Raw genomic sequence first — 23,851 nt, forward strand, 5'->3', positions numbered from 1 at the left:
CTGGCTACAGTACTGTAGATCCACTGTGGATTTGGATTTTGATGCAATAAAATAGTAACAACCAGGCTCCTTAGAATTTTATGTCACCCAAAGGTATTAAGATAAAAGACAAAGTGACAACGGCATTAAAATGTTGAGGCCAGATACAATGGCAATGACAAGTGGGGCTATGTAATATCACCAAGAGTGGACCACAAGGCATAAAATTTACACTAACACTGATACATTGAAGCAGGCAATGTTCAAAAGGTGACACATGTCCATTAGAGCCCCTTTATTCTCTAATATGGTTAGGTATGATATATGTGTATATATATATGTATATATATATATATATATATATATATTAAATGTTCCTATTCTGTGTTCTCCTGTTATAGCATAAATAAAATGCTTAATGTCCCCTTGTGATCTCTACCACTCTCATCCAATATTTATTGCCCCAAAAGACAGAAAACTTCAAGTAATTGAGAACCGATGGGGAATTGATGGGGTTTAGCGTCAAAACAAACAGTATTTATTAAGCTTTGGTTTCCAGCACCAAGTCATATCCTACCATCGATGTCCATCGGTATTTGAAGTCTAAAATCCCTGTCGGGTTTACTCATTTCCGTTAGAACCGCCATCAAGTGCATCTGTGAATCCAAAGGAAACCGCCGAGAATACCCAAAACTGACGCTTAGTAGATAGACCCCATAGTTTAGATAAACAGAAGCATGTGGGTTACAGGCACAGCTCTGGTTCCAGCTCCCTATCTCTTACATCAGCATTTTCTTGCTGTATCCCAGGAGTCGAATAGAGAGGGATAGGTATTTATGGATTCACGAGCCGCGATCCAGTAATCATTAAAAATTGCCATTTTTGAATGTGATCTACTGTAAAAACTCCATTACTCAATAACAGTCCTGTAATTTTAAAACAAGCGAGGAAATCAGGAAACTATTCTATGATTTTCCAATGTTTGCCCTTAAATTACCCCCTACCCAGATAAAACGGAATGGGATTGAAATGCCGATTCAAATCCCGACAGCTGCTCCGACAGGATGAAAATCCTGACAGAGGCAGGTAAGTATGCTAACCTCCCCTGTCCCCCCCCCAACCCACCCCTAGTGGTGCCTAACCCTAACCTCCCCCTAGTGCCTAACCCTAACCCCTCTTACCAATTCCTAACCTCTCCCTGGGGTGCCTTACCTTAACCATCCCCCCTAGGGGTGCCTAACCCTAACCACCCCCACCAAAACCTAACGCCAACCCCCGCTGACTGCCCTAAACCTAACCTCCCCCCCTACGGCTAACAGGATGGGCGCCCTGGACTTACCTCGTTCGGGCACGCATCGTCCTGGATGCCAGCGTCGGGATTATGATAGGCGTCGGTATTTTCCACACCTATCATAAATCCCTAGCCAGAATTCTGCTGTCGGGATTGTGACCTGAACTACATCCCAGTTAAAACAGCAGGATGTGAACTGACAGGGTTCATGCAGAATAACTCAGGAACATGCAGTAAAAGGTAGATCCAGCCTGGAACAGGTTAATACAGGTGGCATGTGGTGACTGGGGTACTGCACCTGGGAATAAATGAAGTGGTGGCATTAGTGCCCCTAGTAATGGTGACACTGTGGTATGTGGTGGCAACATCGTTTCAGAATGGGACGGTCTTTAGGAGAGACCACGCCCTATCTGTCCGGAGGTTCGAGGAAGAAAAACGCACAATAAGCCGCGAATGTGCAGAAGGCGCAATGGGTTGGAAGCTATCCATGCACTGTAGTCCATCTCCGTCACTATGGGAACGCTGAGCCAATGAGGAGACAGCACAGAACGCTCTCTTCCAACAATACCTGCATAATACAAAACAGGTTGCTGACAGCTTAACTGCGGGAGCATTCGCCATCTTCAGATGGCGTTTGCTCCTGCTCGCGGTGAGCAACCCGCTCCTTCCCTATGGATCCCTCCGCTCATGCCTGGTTCCTTCCGCCGGATGTCAGGGCTTTTGTGCGCATGCGTGACCTGTAGGTCACACATGCACACTTGTCTCACTGCTGACTGTCTCCCCACATTTATACATTGGGGGAGAAGGGGTATTAGCGCACATAACGTGCTGATACCGCTCTTGTTGTTCTACCCTACAGACCCTGATGTATCAATCAGTGAAAAGCATGGAGAAGTTGCCCATAGCAACCAATCAGCTTCTACCTATTATTTTATAGACTGTACTTGATAAATGCTACTTTAAAGCTGATTGGTTGCTATGGGCAACTTCTGCACTGGTTCACTTCTCCACACTTTTCACTGCTTGATACATAGGCCCCATAGCCTGTAAAGTGACAGGAGCTGATTGGTTGGTACTTTATCTCTCTCCACTTTATCTCTCTCCAAGCTTTCATGAATACCCCCTGTTTTTCTCTCCACTTTATCTCTCTCCAGGTTTGATACATGTCCCCCTTGGATCAGTAAATAAAACTGCTCTGATGGTAGCAATTACAAGTTACAGCAGATTTTGTTTAACAACTTTGACTGATTCACACTTGTCAGGCAGATTAAGGCGTTTCTGTTATAAATATATTTTCTTACAGCATACATTACAGAAGTTGGCCATTCTGAGAAATATCACACATAATCAAGTTTATATATTTCATATCAAATGCATAAAAAGACGTCTGTTACATAGAGTTTTGCATTAAATGCTTTCAGCTTTCTCCTGCTACAGTATGTCACAAAAATATCAGCGGCCTGATACAAGTGCGTTGTTAGTAATGAGAACTTGTTATCCCTCACCCGGTATAAGCCCCTCGCCTTGTCAGTACTCGCCGCCCTTCCTTCCTGGACGGAGAACTTCTTCCTCGGTTCACAGCTGAAAGATAAAGTACAGATTGTTTTTTTTAATTTTTTATGCACAGCCACAAGTTGGTGCACTTTTGGCATTACAATCCGTTTTATAGACCCAAATTCCTCTATACATACTCTATAGCAGGGGTCAGGGAACTTTTTTACCTTTTACCCCCAAATATATATAGATACGCCGATGTTACCCCCTTGATTTGAAAGGAAGGAAATCATATAGTAGTGCCCCCATAGTTATGCCCCTGTAGTAGTGCCCCCATAGTTATGCCCCTGTAGTAGTGCCCCCATATAATGCCCTTGTAGTAGTGCCCCCATATAATGCCCTTGTAGTAGTGCCCCCATATAATGCCCCTGTAGTAGTGCCCCCATATAATGCCCCTGTAGTGCCGCTTGTACAAAAAAAAACAACACCTTAATCCCCGCTCCTGCATTCGCCGCCGTCCTGTCCGCCCAGCTGCTCCTCGGAACTATGGGAGAGACGTCATGATGTCTCTCCCATAGTGCGCATGGAGAGAGGCGGAAGCTGGAGTTCAGAAGAGAACCCCAGCCTCCGGCTAACGCGGCGCTGCAGGGAAGGAGCCGGGCGCCTGCTGGTAATAACATCTCAGCGGGTGTCCGGCTTAGAGCCTCCCTGCGGCACAGCCGGGTATGCATATGAATCATTCTATATTATAGAATGATTCATATGCATGCCCGACTGTCCATCCATTACCCCCAGGATTTTCATTCTTACCCCATGTGGGGTAATTTACCCCTGTTCCCTGACCACTGCTCTATAGGCTTTGATATAATTGAATGAATAATAATAGAAGTCTCCATTAGCACCCTATCATTTCTCACTCTGACTTGTAAATTCAGCATAACTATAGGCGTTCTGTTTAATACAATTGTGAATCGGAACCTGTGACTTGTGTGATATTTTTGCCCAACAGCTTTGAGTGAAGAATGTGGTGATTTAGAGTTGTCCGCAATGAATCTTGCAATATTTAGCAAACCATGTGTTTCGCAACAGCATACTACTGTGGGTGATTCAGAATCGTACACATATCATACACATATTGGCCGCATCTTCACTTGAGGCTGTGTGAGAGTAATGAGTGGCAGCTGGGCGTTCATACAGATCTTGGTAATAGGTAAGGTTCTTTTTTGGTGCAGGTTCTACCAATAGAAAGAGTCAATACCACTTGTTATAAATGGTTCCAAATGTATTAAATAGGTCATTGCAGTTGGTTCAAACAACCCACAGGTGGCAGGGAAAACAGCAGTTTGCAGAAGGCATATGGCAGAAGAATAGCATAAACTGGTTACGCGTTTCACGAGTACACTGCCCGTTTCTTGCAATTTTTGTCCTGTATGTGCAATAGAAGGAGAGCTGTGAGATCTTTTCTCAAGTAGTGTCACTGCAAAAAAAAAAAAGTAAAAAAAAAAAATGAACTTACCTGACTCCAAGGACCGGCGGTCGGGGCGCTGGGTGATGTCCTCCATCCGGTCAGCTGGTCTCCCATGCTGCACTGTGGCCCGGTCATCAGGTGGTCGGGTCCCAGTGCAGTATGGGATATCACCTGACCGGAGGCATGGAGGACATCACCGGATCATGCAGGTAAGTGTAATTAAGGGAGGGAAGGTCGCGGGGGGGAGAGGGAGGCTTAGCGCTGGGGGGCGGGGCTTAGCGCCGGGGGGGTAGCAGCGGCGGCCGGTCGGCACATGCGCAGGCACTTTGTCACTGTATTTTTTACGAAAATACCATGACTAGTGTGCGGAGTGGATTCGCAGGGACAGAGCTTTATCGCAAGCTCTGTCCCTGCAAGGGATTTGTAGTAAATCCCTGTGATATTGCCTGAATTCGCAATGCGAATTAATTCATTAATATCACACTACAATCTGCATTCAATATGCGGATTGTAGTAAATAGAGCCCCAATTCATTTACAAAAATTGATAAGTGGGGCCACCAGGGGTGAGCTACTCAGCAACAGAGTGATGCCTTACAATACTGTATACTTTGTGGCAGGAAGGGATTTGGAAAAAATGTGAAAAGTGAAGATCAATGAACAATGGCTACACATAACGACGACAGGTTTTTGTTAAAATCAGTGGATACACATATGAGGATGCCGCCAATCAGTTAAATTCACTAGGAGCGCGAGACATCACTCAGCCATGCGGCAATGAGAACACTTTCTTCTGAAATGTAGTTTTTGGATATTTAAAATATTCTTAATCAGAATTTGTGTACAGATGTGTCCTACTCCATCTTTGCTGCATATGTAGCGAATCGCGGCAGGCAGGAGCCCACGAGCGGATACGTGTACTGCGTTCGCACCCGCGCCTCCATAGAAATGCGTGTTGCGATCGAGGTGCGCGCCATAGCGTACCCTAGCATGTGCTGCTGTGGGTAATAGCATGGCGCGATGCGTGCACACATTGTAGCGAGATCGGCAAAGATGTAGCAGGATACATCTAAAACTCTGCTACAACCTCTCCAGTACAGGAGCAAAACACAACTCACTTGTAACCACAGATGCCGGATAACCTAAAAAGAAACATGTGAAACAAAAAAAAATTAAAAATAAATAAATCTAGGTTTAATTACCCACACACTGATAAATCCCGCGGAAGACTCAACGCGGAGGACAGATGGAAAACAAATACACCGCATTCGGATAATAAATAATTCTAATTCTACAGTAAAGCACAAATACTTATATAAAACCGTACATGCACAAAGACATTTAAAATCAATAAAAAAATCGACCTCGTTCAACAGCGTCAAAGAAAGGGAGATAATTACCAATATATCACCCGGCAGTAACTTAACTGCAAAAGATTAAAACGTTAAAGCGGAATTGTTACGGGGCTGAAACTGACAATTTGTAACAATACCATCCGGGGGATCCTACAGCCATAAATATGGAGGACGTTCCAGCGTGATTTGCTGGTGTAAACAGCTGTTAAATGAATTGCATAGGGTAGTGTGGATAATGACTGTAAATATAGAGTAGATGATAGAAAAATTACTCCCAGTGCAAAGACCACAGATAGATGCCATCTACAGATGCTAATAATGAGATACATGTCATGGACTAGGGAGGATAAATGACATTAAAAGCGGAGACCCCTACTAGTAAGTGGCAGCACAGATGAATGCAGAGACTCACTGCTCCATGGCAATAGAGTGGTACACAGGAGCACCGCTCGCAGAAAGCCTAATGCACTGCACAATCTACCTCCACTCCAGCAATCCCAATCAGTAAAAAGCCAGTTATCCACTACAGTTAAAAATGGTGCTTTTAGTGTGTATTATGACCCCATATCCACGTCTGCTTATGTCTGTGGTCAGTAACCGTGGCAACACAAAATTCTCGTTTCCATCTTGATTACTGCAGGTAAATGCAACAGAGTGTCCCAGAGCTGAATTAAAGAGTGGGGGGATGGGGGGAGTGAGGAGCTCTAGTCTAACCTCCCTCATTTGGAGATGTTGGAGGGGCATGCCGCCTGCCCCCACCCCCGAGCTCCCCACTGCACATGCATGTTAGAGAGTGGACAAACCTTGGGAGGTTATTATTATGTAGATTCCATTGTCAGTCTATGGTTTTCCTTTCTCATATTGGATTGCAAACACAGAAACATTTCTCTAAAACAGATTACGAAAAAAAGGCAGATGGTACAGTCTGGGCAAAGCCTGGAGGGGTCCCAAGAATTGTCATCTCCGGGGCCTTGGATTATATTCAATGGTCCTGATGATGGATATTAAGACATGAAAAGAAGAATGGAGGATGAATAGAGGATGGTGGAACACAGGGTAATTGTGACTTTGGGTAGATGCCACCGGGGAGAGAAGTTAGATCTCCAGGCCTGATTCAGGAGTGGATGCAGTGTCGATGGTTGCGCAGTTGAGCGATTATTCGCTACTGCGCATGCCCAAAAAAGTCCTGGAAGCCCCTAAGGTCCATCATATTTACCTACTCTCCCGATTGTTGCCAGAGGCTCCTGAATTTTTGGGTAGCCCCCCCGCACCCCCGGAAGAGTATACGGAACTCCCGCATCCCATACACTTCCTAGTGCAGTAGGCAGGATTAGGAGATAATTGCTGGGAATCGCTGCTCTGTGTGAGGGGGCGGGGCTAAGTCACACAAACACGCATCATTTAGCCCCGCCTCCTCATTGCATATGCGTAAGTTTGCTGTGATGGGGATGAAGCCTAATGCCATAGGAACCCGGCCCCACTCGAAGTGTCCAGCTATGAGCCGTATTCAATTTGAGCTGAGCCGCAATACTTTTTCGCGTCCCGGACTTTTCGCCTACTTTGCCTGTTTTGTAGGCGGAAAAGTATCGCATATTTTTTCCTGAAATTAAGTTATCCCAGCAAATTTGGGGTACTTGAAAATGGGGATCAACATATTTAAAAGTTTCTAAAGTAAAGTTGAAAAAATCGTGAAAATCCACCTGCCACAAGCACCTGCAATCAATAAAACACCTGGGGCATTCTTGGGGACCCCCCCAGAGTCAAGTTCGCTAGTTTTTAACTTTGTCCCCTAACATTTTTTTTTCGCCCCCTTTTTCAAAGTAATTTTTTGGGGTGTCCTTAAGTGTTTTTTTTATTTTTTGACACAGTTTACCTTTGGGGGACTGTGTGAAAGCTGCAGGGGGGTACCCGCAACGTTGCACCCCAAAGCCCCAATTGTGCACTTTTTACCGCCTGGTATTCATAGGCGAAACTTTTTCACCTATTACATTGCATTGAGGCGGAAAGTCTTTCAAATTGAATACGGGGTAAAAGCAAAATAGGCGAAAATGATGTCATCGGCGAAAAAGTATCGCGGATCCAGACTTTTCGCTTCAAATTGAATACGGGCCTAAGTCAGGGGAGTTAAAAGTCGGTAAGTATGAGGTGGATGCGTTCCCCAGGATTTTACGCAGAGACCGCTGTTGTGTACGGAATCTCTCTCATTTGAGCTGCCAGCAGAAAGACCCCCTCCCCGACAACTTCTCTTTCAATGTAGTTTACTGGGGCAGAGAATGAAGGATTTCTATTATCAAGTAAAGTCCTGTCATTCAGTACAGACCAGTTATTTGATATTGTTGTAACTTGCATTAAAAAGGTCATTCATTAATTTCACCCAAAGATACTTTTATCTGAATGATCTAATTTGTCCCTAAAACATTTCTTTTCATTTTTATTCAGTTAATTTTAATATTTCTTGAAGACTCTCTTAGCATTGTTCAAAAAATTTGCTGTAATCATATGCCCGTGTGCATTCCCCATCCGCGCTCCCCCTCCTCTCTTCCCGGCGGCCGGCAACCGACCACCGGAGCCTTAGTAGACTCTCGGCACTAGAGTGTGCCCGACATCTACTGCGCATGCACAAAACGCCGGACAAATGGCTGCCGCGGCGCGCGGCGCAGGACCTCAGAGAGGTATGTTTTAAGTAATATGGGTGCAGGGTGTGCGGTACGGGCCCCCCCTGGACCCAGGGGTCCGTGTGCACCGCACACACTGCACCCATTATAGATACGCCCTTGGTCCTGCGCATGCCCAGATTCCCGATAATCGACTTCCTCCTGAGAGGCCCACCGGCTGCAGCTGTAATCTGCCGTTGTGTGCCAATAGTTGCACCATCGATCGGTCATCGGCCGCATCACCGGACATTAGAGCAGCCCCTATGGTTGATCAGAATGAATTTCGACGCACTCCCTGGCAACAACATTGCCGCCATTGTTAGCCTCCTCCCCAGTCACCGTCCATAAATGCCCATTGGATTGCATGGATCTCCACGCAATTATGATCTACGTCCCCTGGTAGTAACCATCGGGACGCATACACTGTATTTAAAGCATTGGGCACTAGCGCCCGGTGTTTTAATTCCCTTCACCTATGAATCAGGCCCACAGTCAGTTATCAGCAAGTGATCGACTGACAGACTAACCAGGCTGCAGCCTAGGGTGCATGTAATTGCGGGTGTGCCTGTAACGGGGTGATCCCTTTGTGGATGAGCTGGACCCTCTCACAGGACCAGTCATCTTATGGCCTGAAGTCGCAGATCACACAGATCTTTTCCTCCACTCCCCCCTTTCCCCTGCTAACCATGGGCGCTGCGCAAAAGCCAGGGAGGGAGTGTGTAATGTAGGTGGGCTAATAAATAAGTGGTGGGGAGGTTTAATTATATAATGGTGGGTAGTAACTTTTGTGGGGCTATATATTTGATAATGGTGGTTATTTAGTTTAGGTGGGGTTATTTGGGTGGTATTAATGCAACCCTGGGCTGAGTTTCAGAAGAAAGGGTGCTATTTATTACCTATAAATACTAATTATTTATATTGGTGCTGTATGGGTGGAAATACAGTAGGTTTGATTATTAATTAATTAGATAATTTAATGTGAAGGTGGATTGGGGGGGGATAGTATACAGATTTATTTTCTTATTTTTTATTTTTTTTAAGCTATCCCCTCTAACCCCAAAGAGCCTCAACATTAAATGAATAGTACTTTCATTTATTATATAAGCCTAGCATTATTGATCTTTATTAAATGTGTATACTGGTTGCTACAGTAGGTGCTGACTAATTATTACATGTGGGTGCTATTGATGTAACAGCAGCACTGGATCGGGGAAGGGAGGCAGAGCATTCACTCATTACTAGACAGGAGTGGGGGTGCTACGAGTGTATTAGTCTAGGATGTCCAGCACCCTTATAGAGGCCCAGTCAGGTATATTCCTAGCAGCTCACTTGACAGTAATGGAGATTATCTACAGCCATGGCCAAAAGTTTTGAGAATGACACAAGTATTGGTTTTCACAACGTTTGCTGCTTCAGTGTTTTTAGACCTTTTTGTCAGATGTTACTATGGTATACTGGAGTAACATTACAAGCATTTCATAAGTGTCAAAGGCTTTTGTTGACAATTACATTAAGTTTATGCAGAGAGTCAATATTTACAGTGTTGACCCTTTTTTTTCAAGACCTCTGCAATTCGGCCCTGGCATGCTGGGCCACATACTGACTGATGGCCGCCCATTCTTGCCAAATCAATGCGTGTCAGCATTTGTGGGTTTTTGTTTGTCCACCTGCCTCTTGAGGATAGACCACAAGTTCTCAATGGGATTAAGGTCTGGGGAATTTCCTGGCCATGGACCCAAAATTTTGATGTTTTGTTCCCCGAGCCACCTAGTTATCACTTTTGCCTTATGGCAAGGTGCTTCATCATGCTGGAAAAGGCATTGTTCGCCACCAAACTGTTCTTGGATGGTTGGGAGAAGTTGCACTTGGAGGATGTTTTGGTTCCATTCTTTATTCATGGCTGTGTTCTTTGGCAAAATTGTGAGAGTGAGCCCACTCCCTTGGCTGAGAAGCAACCCCAAATATGAATGGTCTCAGGATGTTTTACTGTTGTCATGACAAAGGAGTGATGGTAGCGCTCACCTTTTCTTCTCTGGACAAGCGTTTTTTCAGATGCCCCAAACAATCTGAAAGGGGATGTATCAGAGAAAATAACTCTACCCCAGTCCTCAACAGTCCGATCCCTGCACCTTTTGCAGATTATCAGTCTGTCCTTGATGTTTTTCCTCGAGAGAAGTGGCTTCTTTGCTGCCCTTCTGGACACCAGGCCATCCTCCAAAAGTCTTTGCCTCACTGTGCGTGAAGATGCACTCACACCTACCTGCTGTTCCTGAGCAAGCTCTGCACTGGTGGTGCCCCGATCCCGCAGCTGAATCAACTTTAGGAGACGGTACTGGCGCTTGCTGGATGTTCTTGGGCACCCTGAAGCCTTCTTCACAACTATTGAACATCTCTCCTTGAAGATCTTGATGATCCGATAAATGGTTGTTTTAGGTGCAATCTTACTAGCAGCAATAATCTTGCCTGTGAAGCCCTTTTTGTGCAAAGCAATGATGACTGCACCTGTTTCCTCTGTTAACCATGGTTAACAGAGGAAGAACAATGATTTCCACCCTCCTTTTAAAGCTTCCAGTCTGTTATTCTAACTCAATCAACATGACAGAGTGATCGCCAGCCTTGTCCTCGTCAACACTCTCACCTGTTTTAACGAGAGAATCACTGACATGATGTCAGCTGGTCCTTTTGTGGCAGGACTGAAATGCAGTAGAAATGTTGTTTTCGGGATTAAGGGCTCGATTCAGACCCGCTCACTAGATGCGTTCGCACGCACCCAGCGTATGCAAATTTGGCAAAGGCAGGTGATCGCACGGCAAGGCATTAGCACGCCCACTATGTCTTAGCGCGCGATCGCATTGTGTATGCAGAAGCCCACCAGCCTGTCTTAAGACGCCCACTTGCGCACGTCATCTCCAGGAAGTGTATGCAGCCATCGGTAACATTGAGTACCATCGGAAGCGATCGCAGCGCTTCTGGCTGACCATACCCTACCGCAAGCACTGCGAGTGATTCAGTGTGATTTTCAACCATGCGACGTGTACTATGACGCTGCCTCTTTGAAACGGCGTTAAGACGCTCAGGCACGCCTGCGTTCGCATCTCCACTCCCCCGTTTCTATCGGTCAGCCCCTGCCACCACCCACAAACGGCTTCTCCTGTCACTCAATCGGCCGGGCTGTCTATGCGCAGTGAGCGAACGCTTCACCGATCGCTCGCACTGGTTCGCACATGCGCACTGCGATGCATACGCATGCGCAGAATGCAAACATCGCCTGGCTGTGTGCGAATACAGCCTAGCAAGCGGGTCTGAATCGGGCACTAAGTTCATTGTCATGGCAAAGAGGGACTTTGCAATTAATTACAATTCATCTGATCGCTCTTCATGACATTCTGGAGTCTATGCCAATTGCCATCATAAAAAGTGAAGCAGCAGACTCTGTGACAACCAATACTGGTGTCATTCTCATAACTTTTGGCCATGGCTGTAGATCAGAGTATCCGCTACTGTATTTCAACCAAAAAAGGCTCTAGGTACCGTTTGTATTTTTACGTCCTTTTCTCAAATATTAAAAAAAGCTCTAGGAACCTCTAAAGCCTCTTTTTAGGCTAAAGACAGAAGCAAAATACAGTATTGTGAACCGCTTTAATATACTCTTGCTGGTATAAAATACTAGATAAAAAGATTTTGGTGGGTGCTTACTATACCAGTGGTAGATCCAGCCAATATCCGAGTGATATCCCCCCATAACACACCCACCTTTGCAAACTACACCCAGGCCCTGATTCAGAGCCGCTCGCAAAAAGTGAGCGCTCATTCTGAATCAGGGCGGACACTTTTTTTTTTTAGCCGGCCTCCTGGCAGCTCGCTAAGCTGTGGGCGACCACCCACAGCTTTTGCGAGCAGCCAGGTGATGGTCACGATGGTCTCGACCATCGCGACCATCGGGCTTGCGACGAGACCCTTGTGGTAGGGTCTCGTATGCCGCAAGCCCCAGTGAGCTTCCGGCTCTAATAGAGCCGGAAGCTTACTACTGACATCACTGGTGATGTCAGTAGGGCCGCCCTCAAACGGCAGGTGTACCTTTGGGAACGCCTCCGTTTGGCCAGCCACCCCCCCTCCCCGCCTACAAAACGGGGCGAGCTGTCGATCAACATCGACAGCTGCCCCGTTTGTAGCGAGCCTCGGAGTGAGTGAATTTCTCACTCGCTCCGGGGCTTGCGCACGCCGCACGTGCGCAATGCACCACAATCGACCCACTTGCGAGCGCATAGCGCTTGTGAGGGGGTCTGAATCAGGCCCCCAGAGCGGAGGGTGGCGTTGCCTGTGAAATATATATAAGTGAAGTGATAGGGGGGATCATTCAGTATATTTAAGTGAATGGGTGATATGTGGACAAAAAAAATCATTAAATATAAACAAGTGACATTAGAAGTCGGGAGGTGCACAGTAGGTGTAGCGAGGACTGATAATGTACAGGACTACAGCAGTTGCCAATTTCAAAGCAGGATGTACAAAGGTGTGATGCAAATAACGCAGGATAGCAAAAAGATAAATTGACTTGTCAAAGGCGCTTTAAAAAGGGATTCAGCAGATGAAAAGATGGGGTGCTCAGAGGCAGTGTTGTATTTACCTTCACGTGCATAGTCCTCCTTGCAGGCCAGTGCAGAGCCCTTTGTCAGGGCCGCTAATGTCCTGATTATTGTCTAATCTATTTATTTATTGTGGAAGTGTCCAGCTGGCGGAAGTAAAAGTGGTGCCGTGAATGTCAAGTATGTTCCCCACATTTTTAGGCAGAATCTACTACAAGGTTACAGACTGACCTATGGTGTCCAAACCGGTTAAATCTGCAGAACCTTAAACTGTTCTGAGCATTCATACAAGAGGCAAACACTGCACTCCCGCCCTGCCAGACAGGCAATATGGGCCAATCTGATTCTAAGAATAAAAGAGTTTTAGCTTCCACTGTATTAATGAAATCTATATACATAGCTTACACCCATGGTATCCAACATTTATTCCGCAGATGAAGCGCAGATCAGTCCTTGCAGACTGATTCGCTGGTTTATCCAGCCTTGGGTCGAGAGTTATTTACAAGGAAATATTAGGACAAACAAATGGATTAATCCAATATAATACTGAATGCAAAGGTTCTGTAATCACATGTTGCTCACATACTGTAAGCAAACAGTTATTCAAGCATTCATACTAATTTATTTGCCTGTATAAATAGGGATAGAACTTGAGAGAATGTAATCCCTCTATATGGAGGATGGGACAGATTACTAGTCAGTTAGGGGGAGATTGAGTAAACATTTCTAAAGAGGAAAGTGGAGGAGTTCCCAAAACAGCCAATCAGCTTCAGGCTATCCATTCATTTATTACATGCTATGAAATTATAGCTAGCGTCTAATGGGTTGCTAGGGGAAACACCTCCACTTATTTTGATAAATCTCCCCCTTAAGAGGTTACAGATGTTGACAACTGATTATGGGCCTGATTCAGCGATGGCTGGTAATGCGGTCGCAGACGCTGTCGTAATAGCGATTGCAGGAATCTAGAAAATGCTAATCTCGGCTGAGATGGGCATTACGAGCGCTGAGACGCCAACTTTTAGGCTCCGCTGTTTGTGCATTTATGATTGAGATTGTGAACACTTGACGCAACATCAGTCGCACCATTGACAATTGTGGTAGCCTGGGGTCTACCCTAGCTACTCTCCTCCTAATCCAACCAACATGGCCTCTGTAGCTGTGGATTTGTGATTAAGAGCGCAGAAGCGTTCCCAGACACGCCAGTGACATTCCCATAACACGCCCAAGAAGTGGCCCCTTTTTTGCAAACACTTTAGGTCACCTCTAGTCTCCACCTAGAGACGCGCCCAGGGATCGCAAACCTCTTCTCAAGTGTTAGTGTTACCGTGCGCAATTGCGAACGGCATAGGACACTTGGGCCTGCGCGTGTGCAAAAAGAGATCCCTGGACTTTTCGCAAATACGCAGTAGCAAAAAAAAAATCGCTCAACTGCGTAAATGCCAGGACAATCATGTAACAGGCAAAAATTGGTCCTTTTAAAACATCCGGCAGACACACCAGGAACTTACCAATGCCTGCATCTCACAGGCTATTACATTTACCCCGAGGCCTGGACTGGCCAACTGGCTCCTGGCAATCTGTGCGACGCAACACGAACCCGGGTGGTGTAGCAAATCTCCTCCAAGAGGACATGCCAGGGCCAAATTAAAGACCCAGTGTGTCCTTGTTTACCCCTTAGTCTATATACAAGCAGAAGGATAAGCAGTGCTACCTGATAATGAATTACTGGAATGATACCAGAAATGAGAACTTACATCGCAAGCAGATCCAGGAACTCATAAAGTTGAACTCTTCCAGCTTCCACATAACTTGGTCTTTTCTGTTTCAGGTATAGAGTTAACTTCTGTGTGGACACCCCATAGCCACTCATCTGTGTAAGAAGCAGACAACCCATTAAGTGCTTCTATAATCTACCTCCCCATTTTTGTTTGCTATCAACACAGTACCTCAAAAACTAAAGCACCAGATTTAAAACTATTTTACATTGCAGCTGTATACTGTATTTATTGTCCTGCCTACGTTTCAGAGAACTGACATCTATAATACATGTGATACCCCTGTGTACGGCTTCCTATTTAAGCCTGTGGACCCAGCAATTCCGGAGGCTTACACTTGGTGGCGCTGTGTAATGCAAGAGAGGCAGTCAGGCAAGTGGAAAAAGACTTGTGGGTTGTACATGCACAGATTGAGGAGAGAGACGGTGAGCACTCACTGCGTGAATTACGGAGGACCTCAGCTGAGTCGTGGCAGTGTTAAGGGGAGAGACTCTCCTGGAAGTTGCGGGAGACTCGTGATTTTTCTGGCAGACCCTCTGGACCATGGAAATGTGGATGGATGTCCTGCATCACAGGTCCGTACAGATGGGGCGTCGCTAAAATGATGTGAGAGCCCGGCCCCACCCCTTGAGCGGTCAACTGCATCTCCTCTTCAGGCTTCTTCCAGAGAAGAGAAAGTTATACCCCTTTATTATTGCAATGCCGAGTTGCACCTGGGATTTTGTGCATGAGTCCATCGCGGGTGCGTCACGGCTGAAAACTTGCTATGCTGTGAATGGGAACTGGGTTGCAATGACCCGGGTTACATGTTTACATTGCATCACGAGCCGGCTTATACCGCGTTCCTTCCTACAGTTACTATGAGGATCACTGCTAAACCACTTACTGTAACAAAAAGAGCAATGGTAGGGGTAGCCTGGGTGGTATGCAGTCGAGAAGCCGGCGGACTTAATCCCGACAACCAGCTTCTCGACTGCTTAATCCTGGCGAGGGTTCAATGACAGGCATCTAAATCTAGACCGGCGCCCGGCATCCCGATCGAAGGGACGCCGGGCGCCGAGTGCGTATAGCCGCGGGGGGGAGGGTTAGGTTTAGGGTTCCCGGGGGGGACTTAGGGTTAGGCACCCCCCCGGGAGGCTAGGTTTAGGCTAGGGGAAGGGGGGGTTAGGGTTAGGCAACCCCGGGGGGAGGTTAGGGTTTGGCACCCCCCGGGGGACTTAGGTTTAGGCAGCGGGGAAGGGGGGTTAGCTTTAGGTACTTAGAGGGGGGATTAGGGTTAGGCACTGTGGGGGGGAGGTTAGGCACCCCTAAGGGAGTGTAAGGGTTAGGGGGTAGAATTAGGTTAGACAATACTAACCTTGGACGATCAGGATTTCCTCCTCTGCTGGGATGCCGCTGTCGGGATCCCAACCACCGGGCATGAGTCCGGTGGTAAATCATACCGATTCCGCCTGGGTAACCAGGAGTTAATTTTTATATGTATTTTACTACATTTTAGGCATGGTGCCTCAAATTGCCCAGAAACACCTGCGAAGGTCCAAAGAATTCCATATAAGAGATTTCTGGATTGTGTTGGCATTATTCAACACTATAGCAAACAACATCAAATGTTTTTTATGAGGTTTGGAGATCTCTTTAGGCTTCCACAATGCATTTACCAGTGGTAACTGGAGCGCAAACAGAATGCTCCCACAACACTAGCAATTAACAGCTGTAATCGCGGAATCGGTATGTAATGCCGGCTGTCGGGATGCCTCCTGTCAGAATACCAGCAGCGGCATCCCAATGGTTGGTATCCCGGCAGGGGTCATGTAAGTATACTTACCCTCCCCCCTTCTCACCCTAACCTCGATGGTTGGTATCCCGATGGTTGGTATCCTGGCAGGGGTCAAGTAAGTATACTTACCCTCCCTTCTTGTAGCCTAACCCTAACCCTCTACACCCCGCACCATAACCCTAACCTTCGCCGTTAGTGCCTAATCCTAACCCTCCCCCTTAGTGTCTAACCTTAACCCCCCCCAGTGTTGCCTAACCCTCCCCCCTAGGGGTGACTACCCCTAACTCTCCCCCAAAACCCAACCCTAGCTATCTATCTATCTATCTATCTATCTATCTATCTATCTATCTATCTCATATCTATCTATCTATCTATCTATCTATCTCATATCTATCTATCTATCTATCTATCTATCTATATCATATCTATCTATCTATCTCATATCTCATATCTATCTCATATCTATCTATCTATCTATCTATCTATCTATCTATCTCATATCTATCTATCTATCTATCTATCTAGCTATCTATCTAATATCTATCTACCTATCTCATATCTATCTATCTATCTATCTATCTATCTATCTATCTATCTCATATCTATCTATCTCATATCTATCTATCTCATATCTATCTATCTATCTATCTATCTCATATCTATCTATCTATCTATCTATCTATCTATCTATCTATCTATCTATCTATCTATCTATCTATCTATCTATCTATCTATATCATATCTATCTATCTATCTCATATCTCATATCTATCTCATATCTATATATCTATCTATCTATCTATCTATCTATCTATCTATCTACCTATCTCATATCTATCTATCTATCTAAAACATACAAATGTGTTATACTTGCATAAAAAAAACCATATCATAGTTGGGCCCAAATTGTAGATCCAGGCCTGCCATTAATATCCGTACAATAAGAGACATATAGCACATTTGTAATCCAGTTAAACAAAATTAAAATTATCACATTCAAGACATCATAGTCCCGGTTGGATTAAAGCTGGATTCCTAACATGTTAATATAGTATTCAAAGAGGGAAGTTTCGCATTAAATACATCAACCTTAGCGTTAAATGCTTTCAAGCCCTGGATGATTTTCATAATGCATTTTGCTCCATTCAAAAATATAGCTCATAATATTACAACAATGGTAATTGGTGGAAAGGACACTGTATGTGCTAGCATGAATTAAACATAAAACATAGTTATGTCTACAGTCTGTTTTATTGTATGTATAATTTTGCAGCGGAGACAATGTTTGCACAGTGTAATTGGTAGAGCCCTGCTGTGTGTTCAGACAAAAGGCAAATAGAAGCAGTTGCTTTGCTGATAACATGATAGAAGTAATAACTAAACTGGTTACATGTTCTGTGTACTGAAATCTGAAATGATTTGTGCCATTCTGAATATACTGATATTAAACAAAAAAGTCCAGATGTATTAACCAAATGACTCACTCATCTTTCTCAGATATCTGAGTATTGTCCTGTAACCTCCATGAGCATGGAATAGAGCGGAATACATTCGTAATCTACTGTGGCAGAGTGAATGACTTACCATATGCCTTTGGAGTGAATTCAGGTGTAACTGTTGCAGGCGGGCTGCAGTGTGGACAAGCCAAACAAAGCATTTGGGCTAACCAGCTTCGCACAGGATAGCAGGGAACTATCAGCATCAGTGAAAGAAAGTTTAATGCCAGCCAATTAGGATAGAGCTGGGGAGGAGCTTAGCCTTTAAAAGGGTGCTGGCTCCTGTGGGCGGGATGATCGATGCTGAAACAGTATAGGGAAGGGAATACATAGCTAAATATTGATTGTTACAATGTTTCCACTATTGGGGGGAGGATTAATAGTGCTGAAATATTAGTTATAAAATATTGAAGGTTGATTGATTGTTGTACTTTAAAACATGTGATTCAGTTAAGGAAATATAAACCTCACTTCCTAACAAAAAATGCTTCCATATGTGACTTTGGGAGGTGGCATTTTATTTTTTTATAATAACGCTAACACAGTAGTTGTGTTGTTGTATGCAGTACTGCACCTACACTATAGGGACTACACAGACTTGACTGGCAATTTCTGTAACTGCGTTGTGTGTTGTTCGGTAATCTCTGTACGTTCTGTCTGTTCGGCTCATCACTTGCATGCTCTTGGCACTGGCACCAGGAGATCTGACCTGACCAATCAGCGTCAGTCTCACTTTCCATGTATCAGAGAGATGCAAGATGCCGTGCAGTAACCGAGACAAGATACGCAACGTCACAAACACATTGCTGGACATTGTGCTGCGCATACTGCTCCGGTGCACAGTTAAAAGTCCCGAGTTGGAGGGAACGGGGTTGGCCGGTCACCAGAGACAATCGAAATACACTACATTGAAAGAGAAAATCAATAGTGAGAAATTATTGGAAATTCTCTATAGATCAGGAAATAATTTGCAATTGAAAGCTAAAAATTGATAGAACCGATTTTTATCAATCGAATCTCATCAAACATCTGGCCACGTCTTCCAATCTAGTTAGGGAAATTGTCATTCAGCCAATCTCTAACCACCGTGGAGAAATAGACAGGGGCGCCATCCTGTTGGAACCACTCAGGAAGTCCTTCACCTAGCCTTTCAAGTTGGGGCAGTAACTGGTCTCTCAACATGTCGAGATAAGTCTCACCAGTTACATGTTCATCAAAGAAAAATGGCCCCAACACATGAGCTTTCCACAAACCACACCATCATTTTTTTGCGGTCCTTGCTGTTTGGAATGGTCCACCCAATGTGGTTTGCTTTGCGACCAGTATCGAACATTCTGTCTGTTAACCTCATCATTCACATAAAACAAAGCTTCATCGCTGAACAACACAGTGGGGGCAATTCAGTTGTTTTTTGGGCGTGCTAATTAATGAGTGCCCAGTTTGCTATTCAAATGTTCTGGGCGCTCATTAATTATCGCCCTCTTCGCCGACTAAAAGACGAGGTTTAGCCATCTAAAACGGCTAAACCTGTCTTAATTCCTGGTTAGGGCGCGCTATCTGCGGTTAGCGCGCCCTAACCAGGGTGTTTCAGTCACATTTCTGCTCGCGCACTCCTGAGTGCGTGCAGAAATGCCGGCATCGGAGGCTATCGCGCCCCGACAGAGCAACAATTGAATTGCTCTGTCAGGCATCTAAAAAAAAAAGCTGCCGTCAGAACAATTCAATCGCCTCCAGAGTCTTTGGTGAAACGGTTGTTTTCATCCAATTTATTGGAAAACCATTCACACATCTCGAGTCGTCTATCAGGGTCATCCTCTGTTAGGTAATGCAAGATTTGTAACTTGTACGGATGAAACTTTTGCTCTTTTAAGATACGACTGAGGGCTGTTTTGGGAACATCCAGCTCCATGGATGTCCTGCGAAGTGATTTTTGGGGGCTAGCATAAATTTTAGCAATGGCAATTACTTTAATTTCGTCTGATACACTTGGTCGTCCAGAACGGGGGTGTGGAGGTAAAAAAATATAGTTAATGATGATATTTTCTACGTGTCTAGACTTTAGGGACATCCAATTAAATAAAATGTTGTTGAAAATTTCATTCATTGAATTTTTTGAAAATATGCATTTTTGCCTATGTGTCCAGACTTTAGGGGAGGGGCGTAGCTATAATGGGTGCAGGGTGTGCGGGGTACACGGGCCCCTGGGTCCAGGGGGGCACTGCACCGCACACCCTGCACCCATAATATTACTTACCTCTCCGGAGTCCCACACCGGCGCGGGGGTCCGGCGCTGTAAAAATGATTGGAAAATGGCCGCCGTGGCCATTTTCCCATTGTTTGTGCATGCGCAGTACAGGGAAAATGGCTGCTGCGGCCATTTTCCCAGTGACCTGCGCATACTCTATAGGCTGTGGGCGCACTCTAGTGCCCAGAGTCTATAACTCCGGCGCTGCTTTAGGAACACCCTGCTTTAGGGACACCCTGTATAACAAGTTGGATGTATGCGTTGAAGAAATCACGCTGGGCTTTACACTGAATGTTGGCGCCGCTATAAATGTTGTGCATATGTAGCCATTGGTGTTTATGTACAGTATGTTTAATATATAAGACTTAGAGGAATTGAAATCACAGCAGAATTTTTCATGCATCAAGCTTTGCCGTCATTGCGCTATATTTGTAAATGTGCATTTTGCAGACTTTGTAGTCAATGAATAAAAAAGCGTTGCGCCCAAATGCAGGACGAGGCAGATTCTGGAGTTGTCTGAACCACTTCCAGGTTAATTTGATTTCTATTTTTTGTTGCACTTGTTATTGGAAATTGGTGTAAACTTTTCTTTACAAAGATGTATGGGTTCCAAGCAATACATTGGGTTCCTTTGTTGTGTATAGCCCATAAATTAGCCTGGTCTCATCACATATAAATCAGAGCTGAAGCACAGCTAGAAGTGTCGCGTTGACAATCAGGTCCCACATCAAAGACGCTTTGTGGAGAAGTATTTGCTAATCATAATAATATGCAAATATACTGCTTTTTTGTCCAGAGCAGTGAAGGCAATGGCACACAGCCGGGGGAGCTGGGGGAGACGGGGAATGTGAAGATCATCTCTTACACCAGTACTGTCAGGGTTGTGATTATTTATTGACAGTCCCTAGAGTCCCAGTATAAAATAGCTGTACCGTACCAGAAGATTCAGGGCGGGATGTACTAAAAGCAAAATGCCGCCAAAATTCTGAAAACCGCCGTTTTGGATGTTCTGGCCGCATTCCCCATGTGTACCAAGCTCCGGAATGCAATACTTTTTGAAGCTTCTACCCATCAGGCAACGCCATCTAGAAACCTACGTTGCATAATAGAAACCTATGCACATCTCTTCTCAATGTTCACTGAGAGAGAGGCGGCAAGAAAGACTTCTGGGTCATAAATCCGGAAGTCCTACCATCGCAAAAAGACAGCTCTTTTTGGAATCGCAATTCTTAGGTCATCACGGCGCCTTAAACGCCACTAAGCACCCGAAAAGTGGCGGGTGTACCGCATCCATAATGCCAGGCAGGAAGATATTCTCTCACAGCCTGGCGACTCTTAGGTGTGACTCCAGTGCGGTCGAACAGGGACGCCACCCCATAGAGGGTGCACCCCTCCCAGCCAGTCCCGATTTTAGTGGGACAGTCATGTTTTTCGACCACTGCCTCGGTGTTCCACACGCGGGACGAAGTGTCCTGCGGGCGGTCGGGAGGTTGGACACCTCCACCGCCGCAGCTGTGTGGCGGTGCCAACCCCAGAGAAGAATGGATCCATTCAGTGCAGGAAGAGAGATGGGGGCAGCCCAGCTACTGAAGTAGTGCTGGTCTCGCCCACAGCCTGACATCAACAGGAGGCGTGCCATACGGCACGACCCAAATATTGTCATTTAGGGGTGTGGTCTATGGTAATTAGGTCACACCCCCATTTTCATTTGCAAAAATAGGGCGCATGAGTCCCGTCCTGCACAGGGGGCAGCTCCCCTCGGAGCCGGCCCTGCTCTGCCTGCCAAAGCTTACTGGGAGTAAGAGCTTCTAAATACCTGGGAAGACTGTGGGACAAGCACAGGATTTTCCTATGTGCACAGCACCAAAATGCACATATTCTTTGTCTGTGGTAACAATTTGACATTTATAGATAAATCATGTATTATTGAAACGTGCACTGCTACAGGCACAGGGCATTTACAATATGTGCCAGGGCATGCTGTATTGGCACTCAAGGGCACCTGGGTTTACCCTGCATCCATTAAGCATACCTAGCGGATACCGCTGAAGAAATCTCTGGGAAAATGCAGCCAGTTAACAATATAGACATGTCACATGTGCAATAGAGAAATCATTTGTACATATCATGAAGAGAGAGATCTGGTCACACATGCAGTGAACTCTCCGCTCTCCTATCCTCCGTCTTGGAAACTGCCACACAATGACCAATCAGCACAGCCCCATTCATTCTTACGGACAATGGTGCGGATTCAGCTTTGCACGCAAGTGCAATGCTGAAAGCAGATTCCGATTATTGCGAGTATGCAGAATGGGTCCTGCGTAATTGCACGCAGCCCCTTCCGTGTCTGATTGGCAGGCAGAGGCATTTAGGGGGTGGTGCAAGGGGGCGGGGCTTGACTGCGGGAGCATTCACCATCTTCAGATGGTGCTTGCTCCCGCTCGCTGCGAGTAACCTTTCGGATCCCTCCGCCCCCGTCCAACTCTTTCCGCTGGACATCGGGGCTCTTGTGCACATGCCTGACCTGTTGGTCACGCATGTGCGCTTGTGTTACTGCTCCAAAATGAGCTGTGAAAAGGGGAAGACCACTACTGGGGGCACCACAAGGGGGGAACCACTACTGGGGGTACCACAAGGGGGGAACCACTACTGGAGGCACTGCAAGGGGGGACTACTACTAATGGGGGCAATACAAGGGGGGGACTACTACTACTGGGGGCACTACAAGGGGGGGGACTACTGGGGGCACTACAAAGGGGGAACCACTACTGGGGGCACTACAAGAGGGAAGGACTACTACTGGGGGCACTACAAGAGGGAGACCACTACTGGGGGTACTACAAGGGGGAGACCACTACTGGGGGCACGACAGGGGGGGCACTACAAGGGGGGACCACTACTGGGGATTATAACTGGGGGCACTTCAAGGGGGGGACTACAACTGGGGGGGACTACTACTGGGGGCACAACAAGGGGGGGACTACTACTACAAGGGGGGACTACTACTGGGGCACTACAAGGGGAGGGGACAACTACTATGGGCACTGCATAAGGGGAGGGGACTACTACTAGGGGCACTACATAGGGGGGAGGGGACTACCACTGGGGGCACTGCATCAAGGGACCACTGCTGGGGGGCTCTATAAAAAGGGCAATACTGGGGTACTGCATAGGGGGGAGACTACAACTGGGGCCACTATTTAAGGGGCACTGCATAAGGGTTACCACTATTGGGGGCACTGCATGGGGTGTGGACTGCTACTGGGGGCACTATATAAGGAGCACTGCATAGGGGGTACCACTACTGGGGGCACTATATAAGGGGCTTACTACTGGGGGCACAAGGGGCACTGCACAGGGGGGACCACTACTGGGGGCACTGTATAAGGGGCACTGCATAGGAAGGATCACTACTGGGGGCACTACTGGAGGCCTGCATAAGGGGGTCCTCTCCAGGGGGACTGCATATGGGCACCACGACGGGGCTGTCCCTAATCTTTATTTTTACTTTACATTAATCCCATATGGACCTGCCTCCTCCCTGGAACACTTGAGGGGGGGGGCGCCGTAGCACGCACGTTCTTCGGGCACCCTGGCTACACGCTACTCCTCTGCCAGGGCCGCCTGCATGCATTTGCCCCCCAGGCTAAAAGTTACCAGCCAGCCCCTGGAACGAAGGTAGGCCGGGCGCGTACAGTCGCGAGTATGGGTTTTAGGCACCCAGTTGGG

At 46.2% G+C, this 23,851-nt stretch overlaps 1 protein-coding gene across 1 annotated transcript in view; it reads right to left on the bottom strand.

Annotated features, from left to right (window-relative positions):
* LOC148522302 (uncharacterized) overlaps positions 1-23,851 on the bottom strand; it is a 181,346-nt gene that overhangs the window by 50,073 nt on the left and 107,422 nt on the right. The window contains exons 6-7 of the mRNA XM_088474082.1: positions 14,584-14,699; positions 2,776-2,851 (exon numbers count right to left, since the gene is read on the bottom strand). Coding sequence (XP_088330208.1) covers positions 2,776-2,851; positions 14,584-14,699 — 192 coding nt within the window. The remainder of the gene's footprint in view (positions 1-2,775; positions 2,852-14,583; positions 14,700-23,851) is intronic.

The sequence above is a fragment of the Taudactylus pleione genome, unplaced genomic scaffold (assembly GCF_031769625.1).
Source record: "Taudactylus pleione unplaced genomic scaffold, aTauple2 ptg000147l, whole genome shotgun sequence".
Lineage (NCBI taxonomy): Eukaryota > Metazoa > Chordata > Amphibia > Anura > Myobatrachidae > Taudactylus > Taudactylus pleione.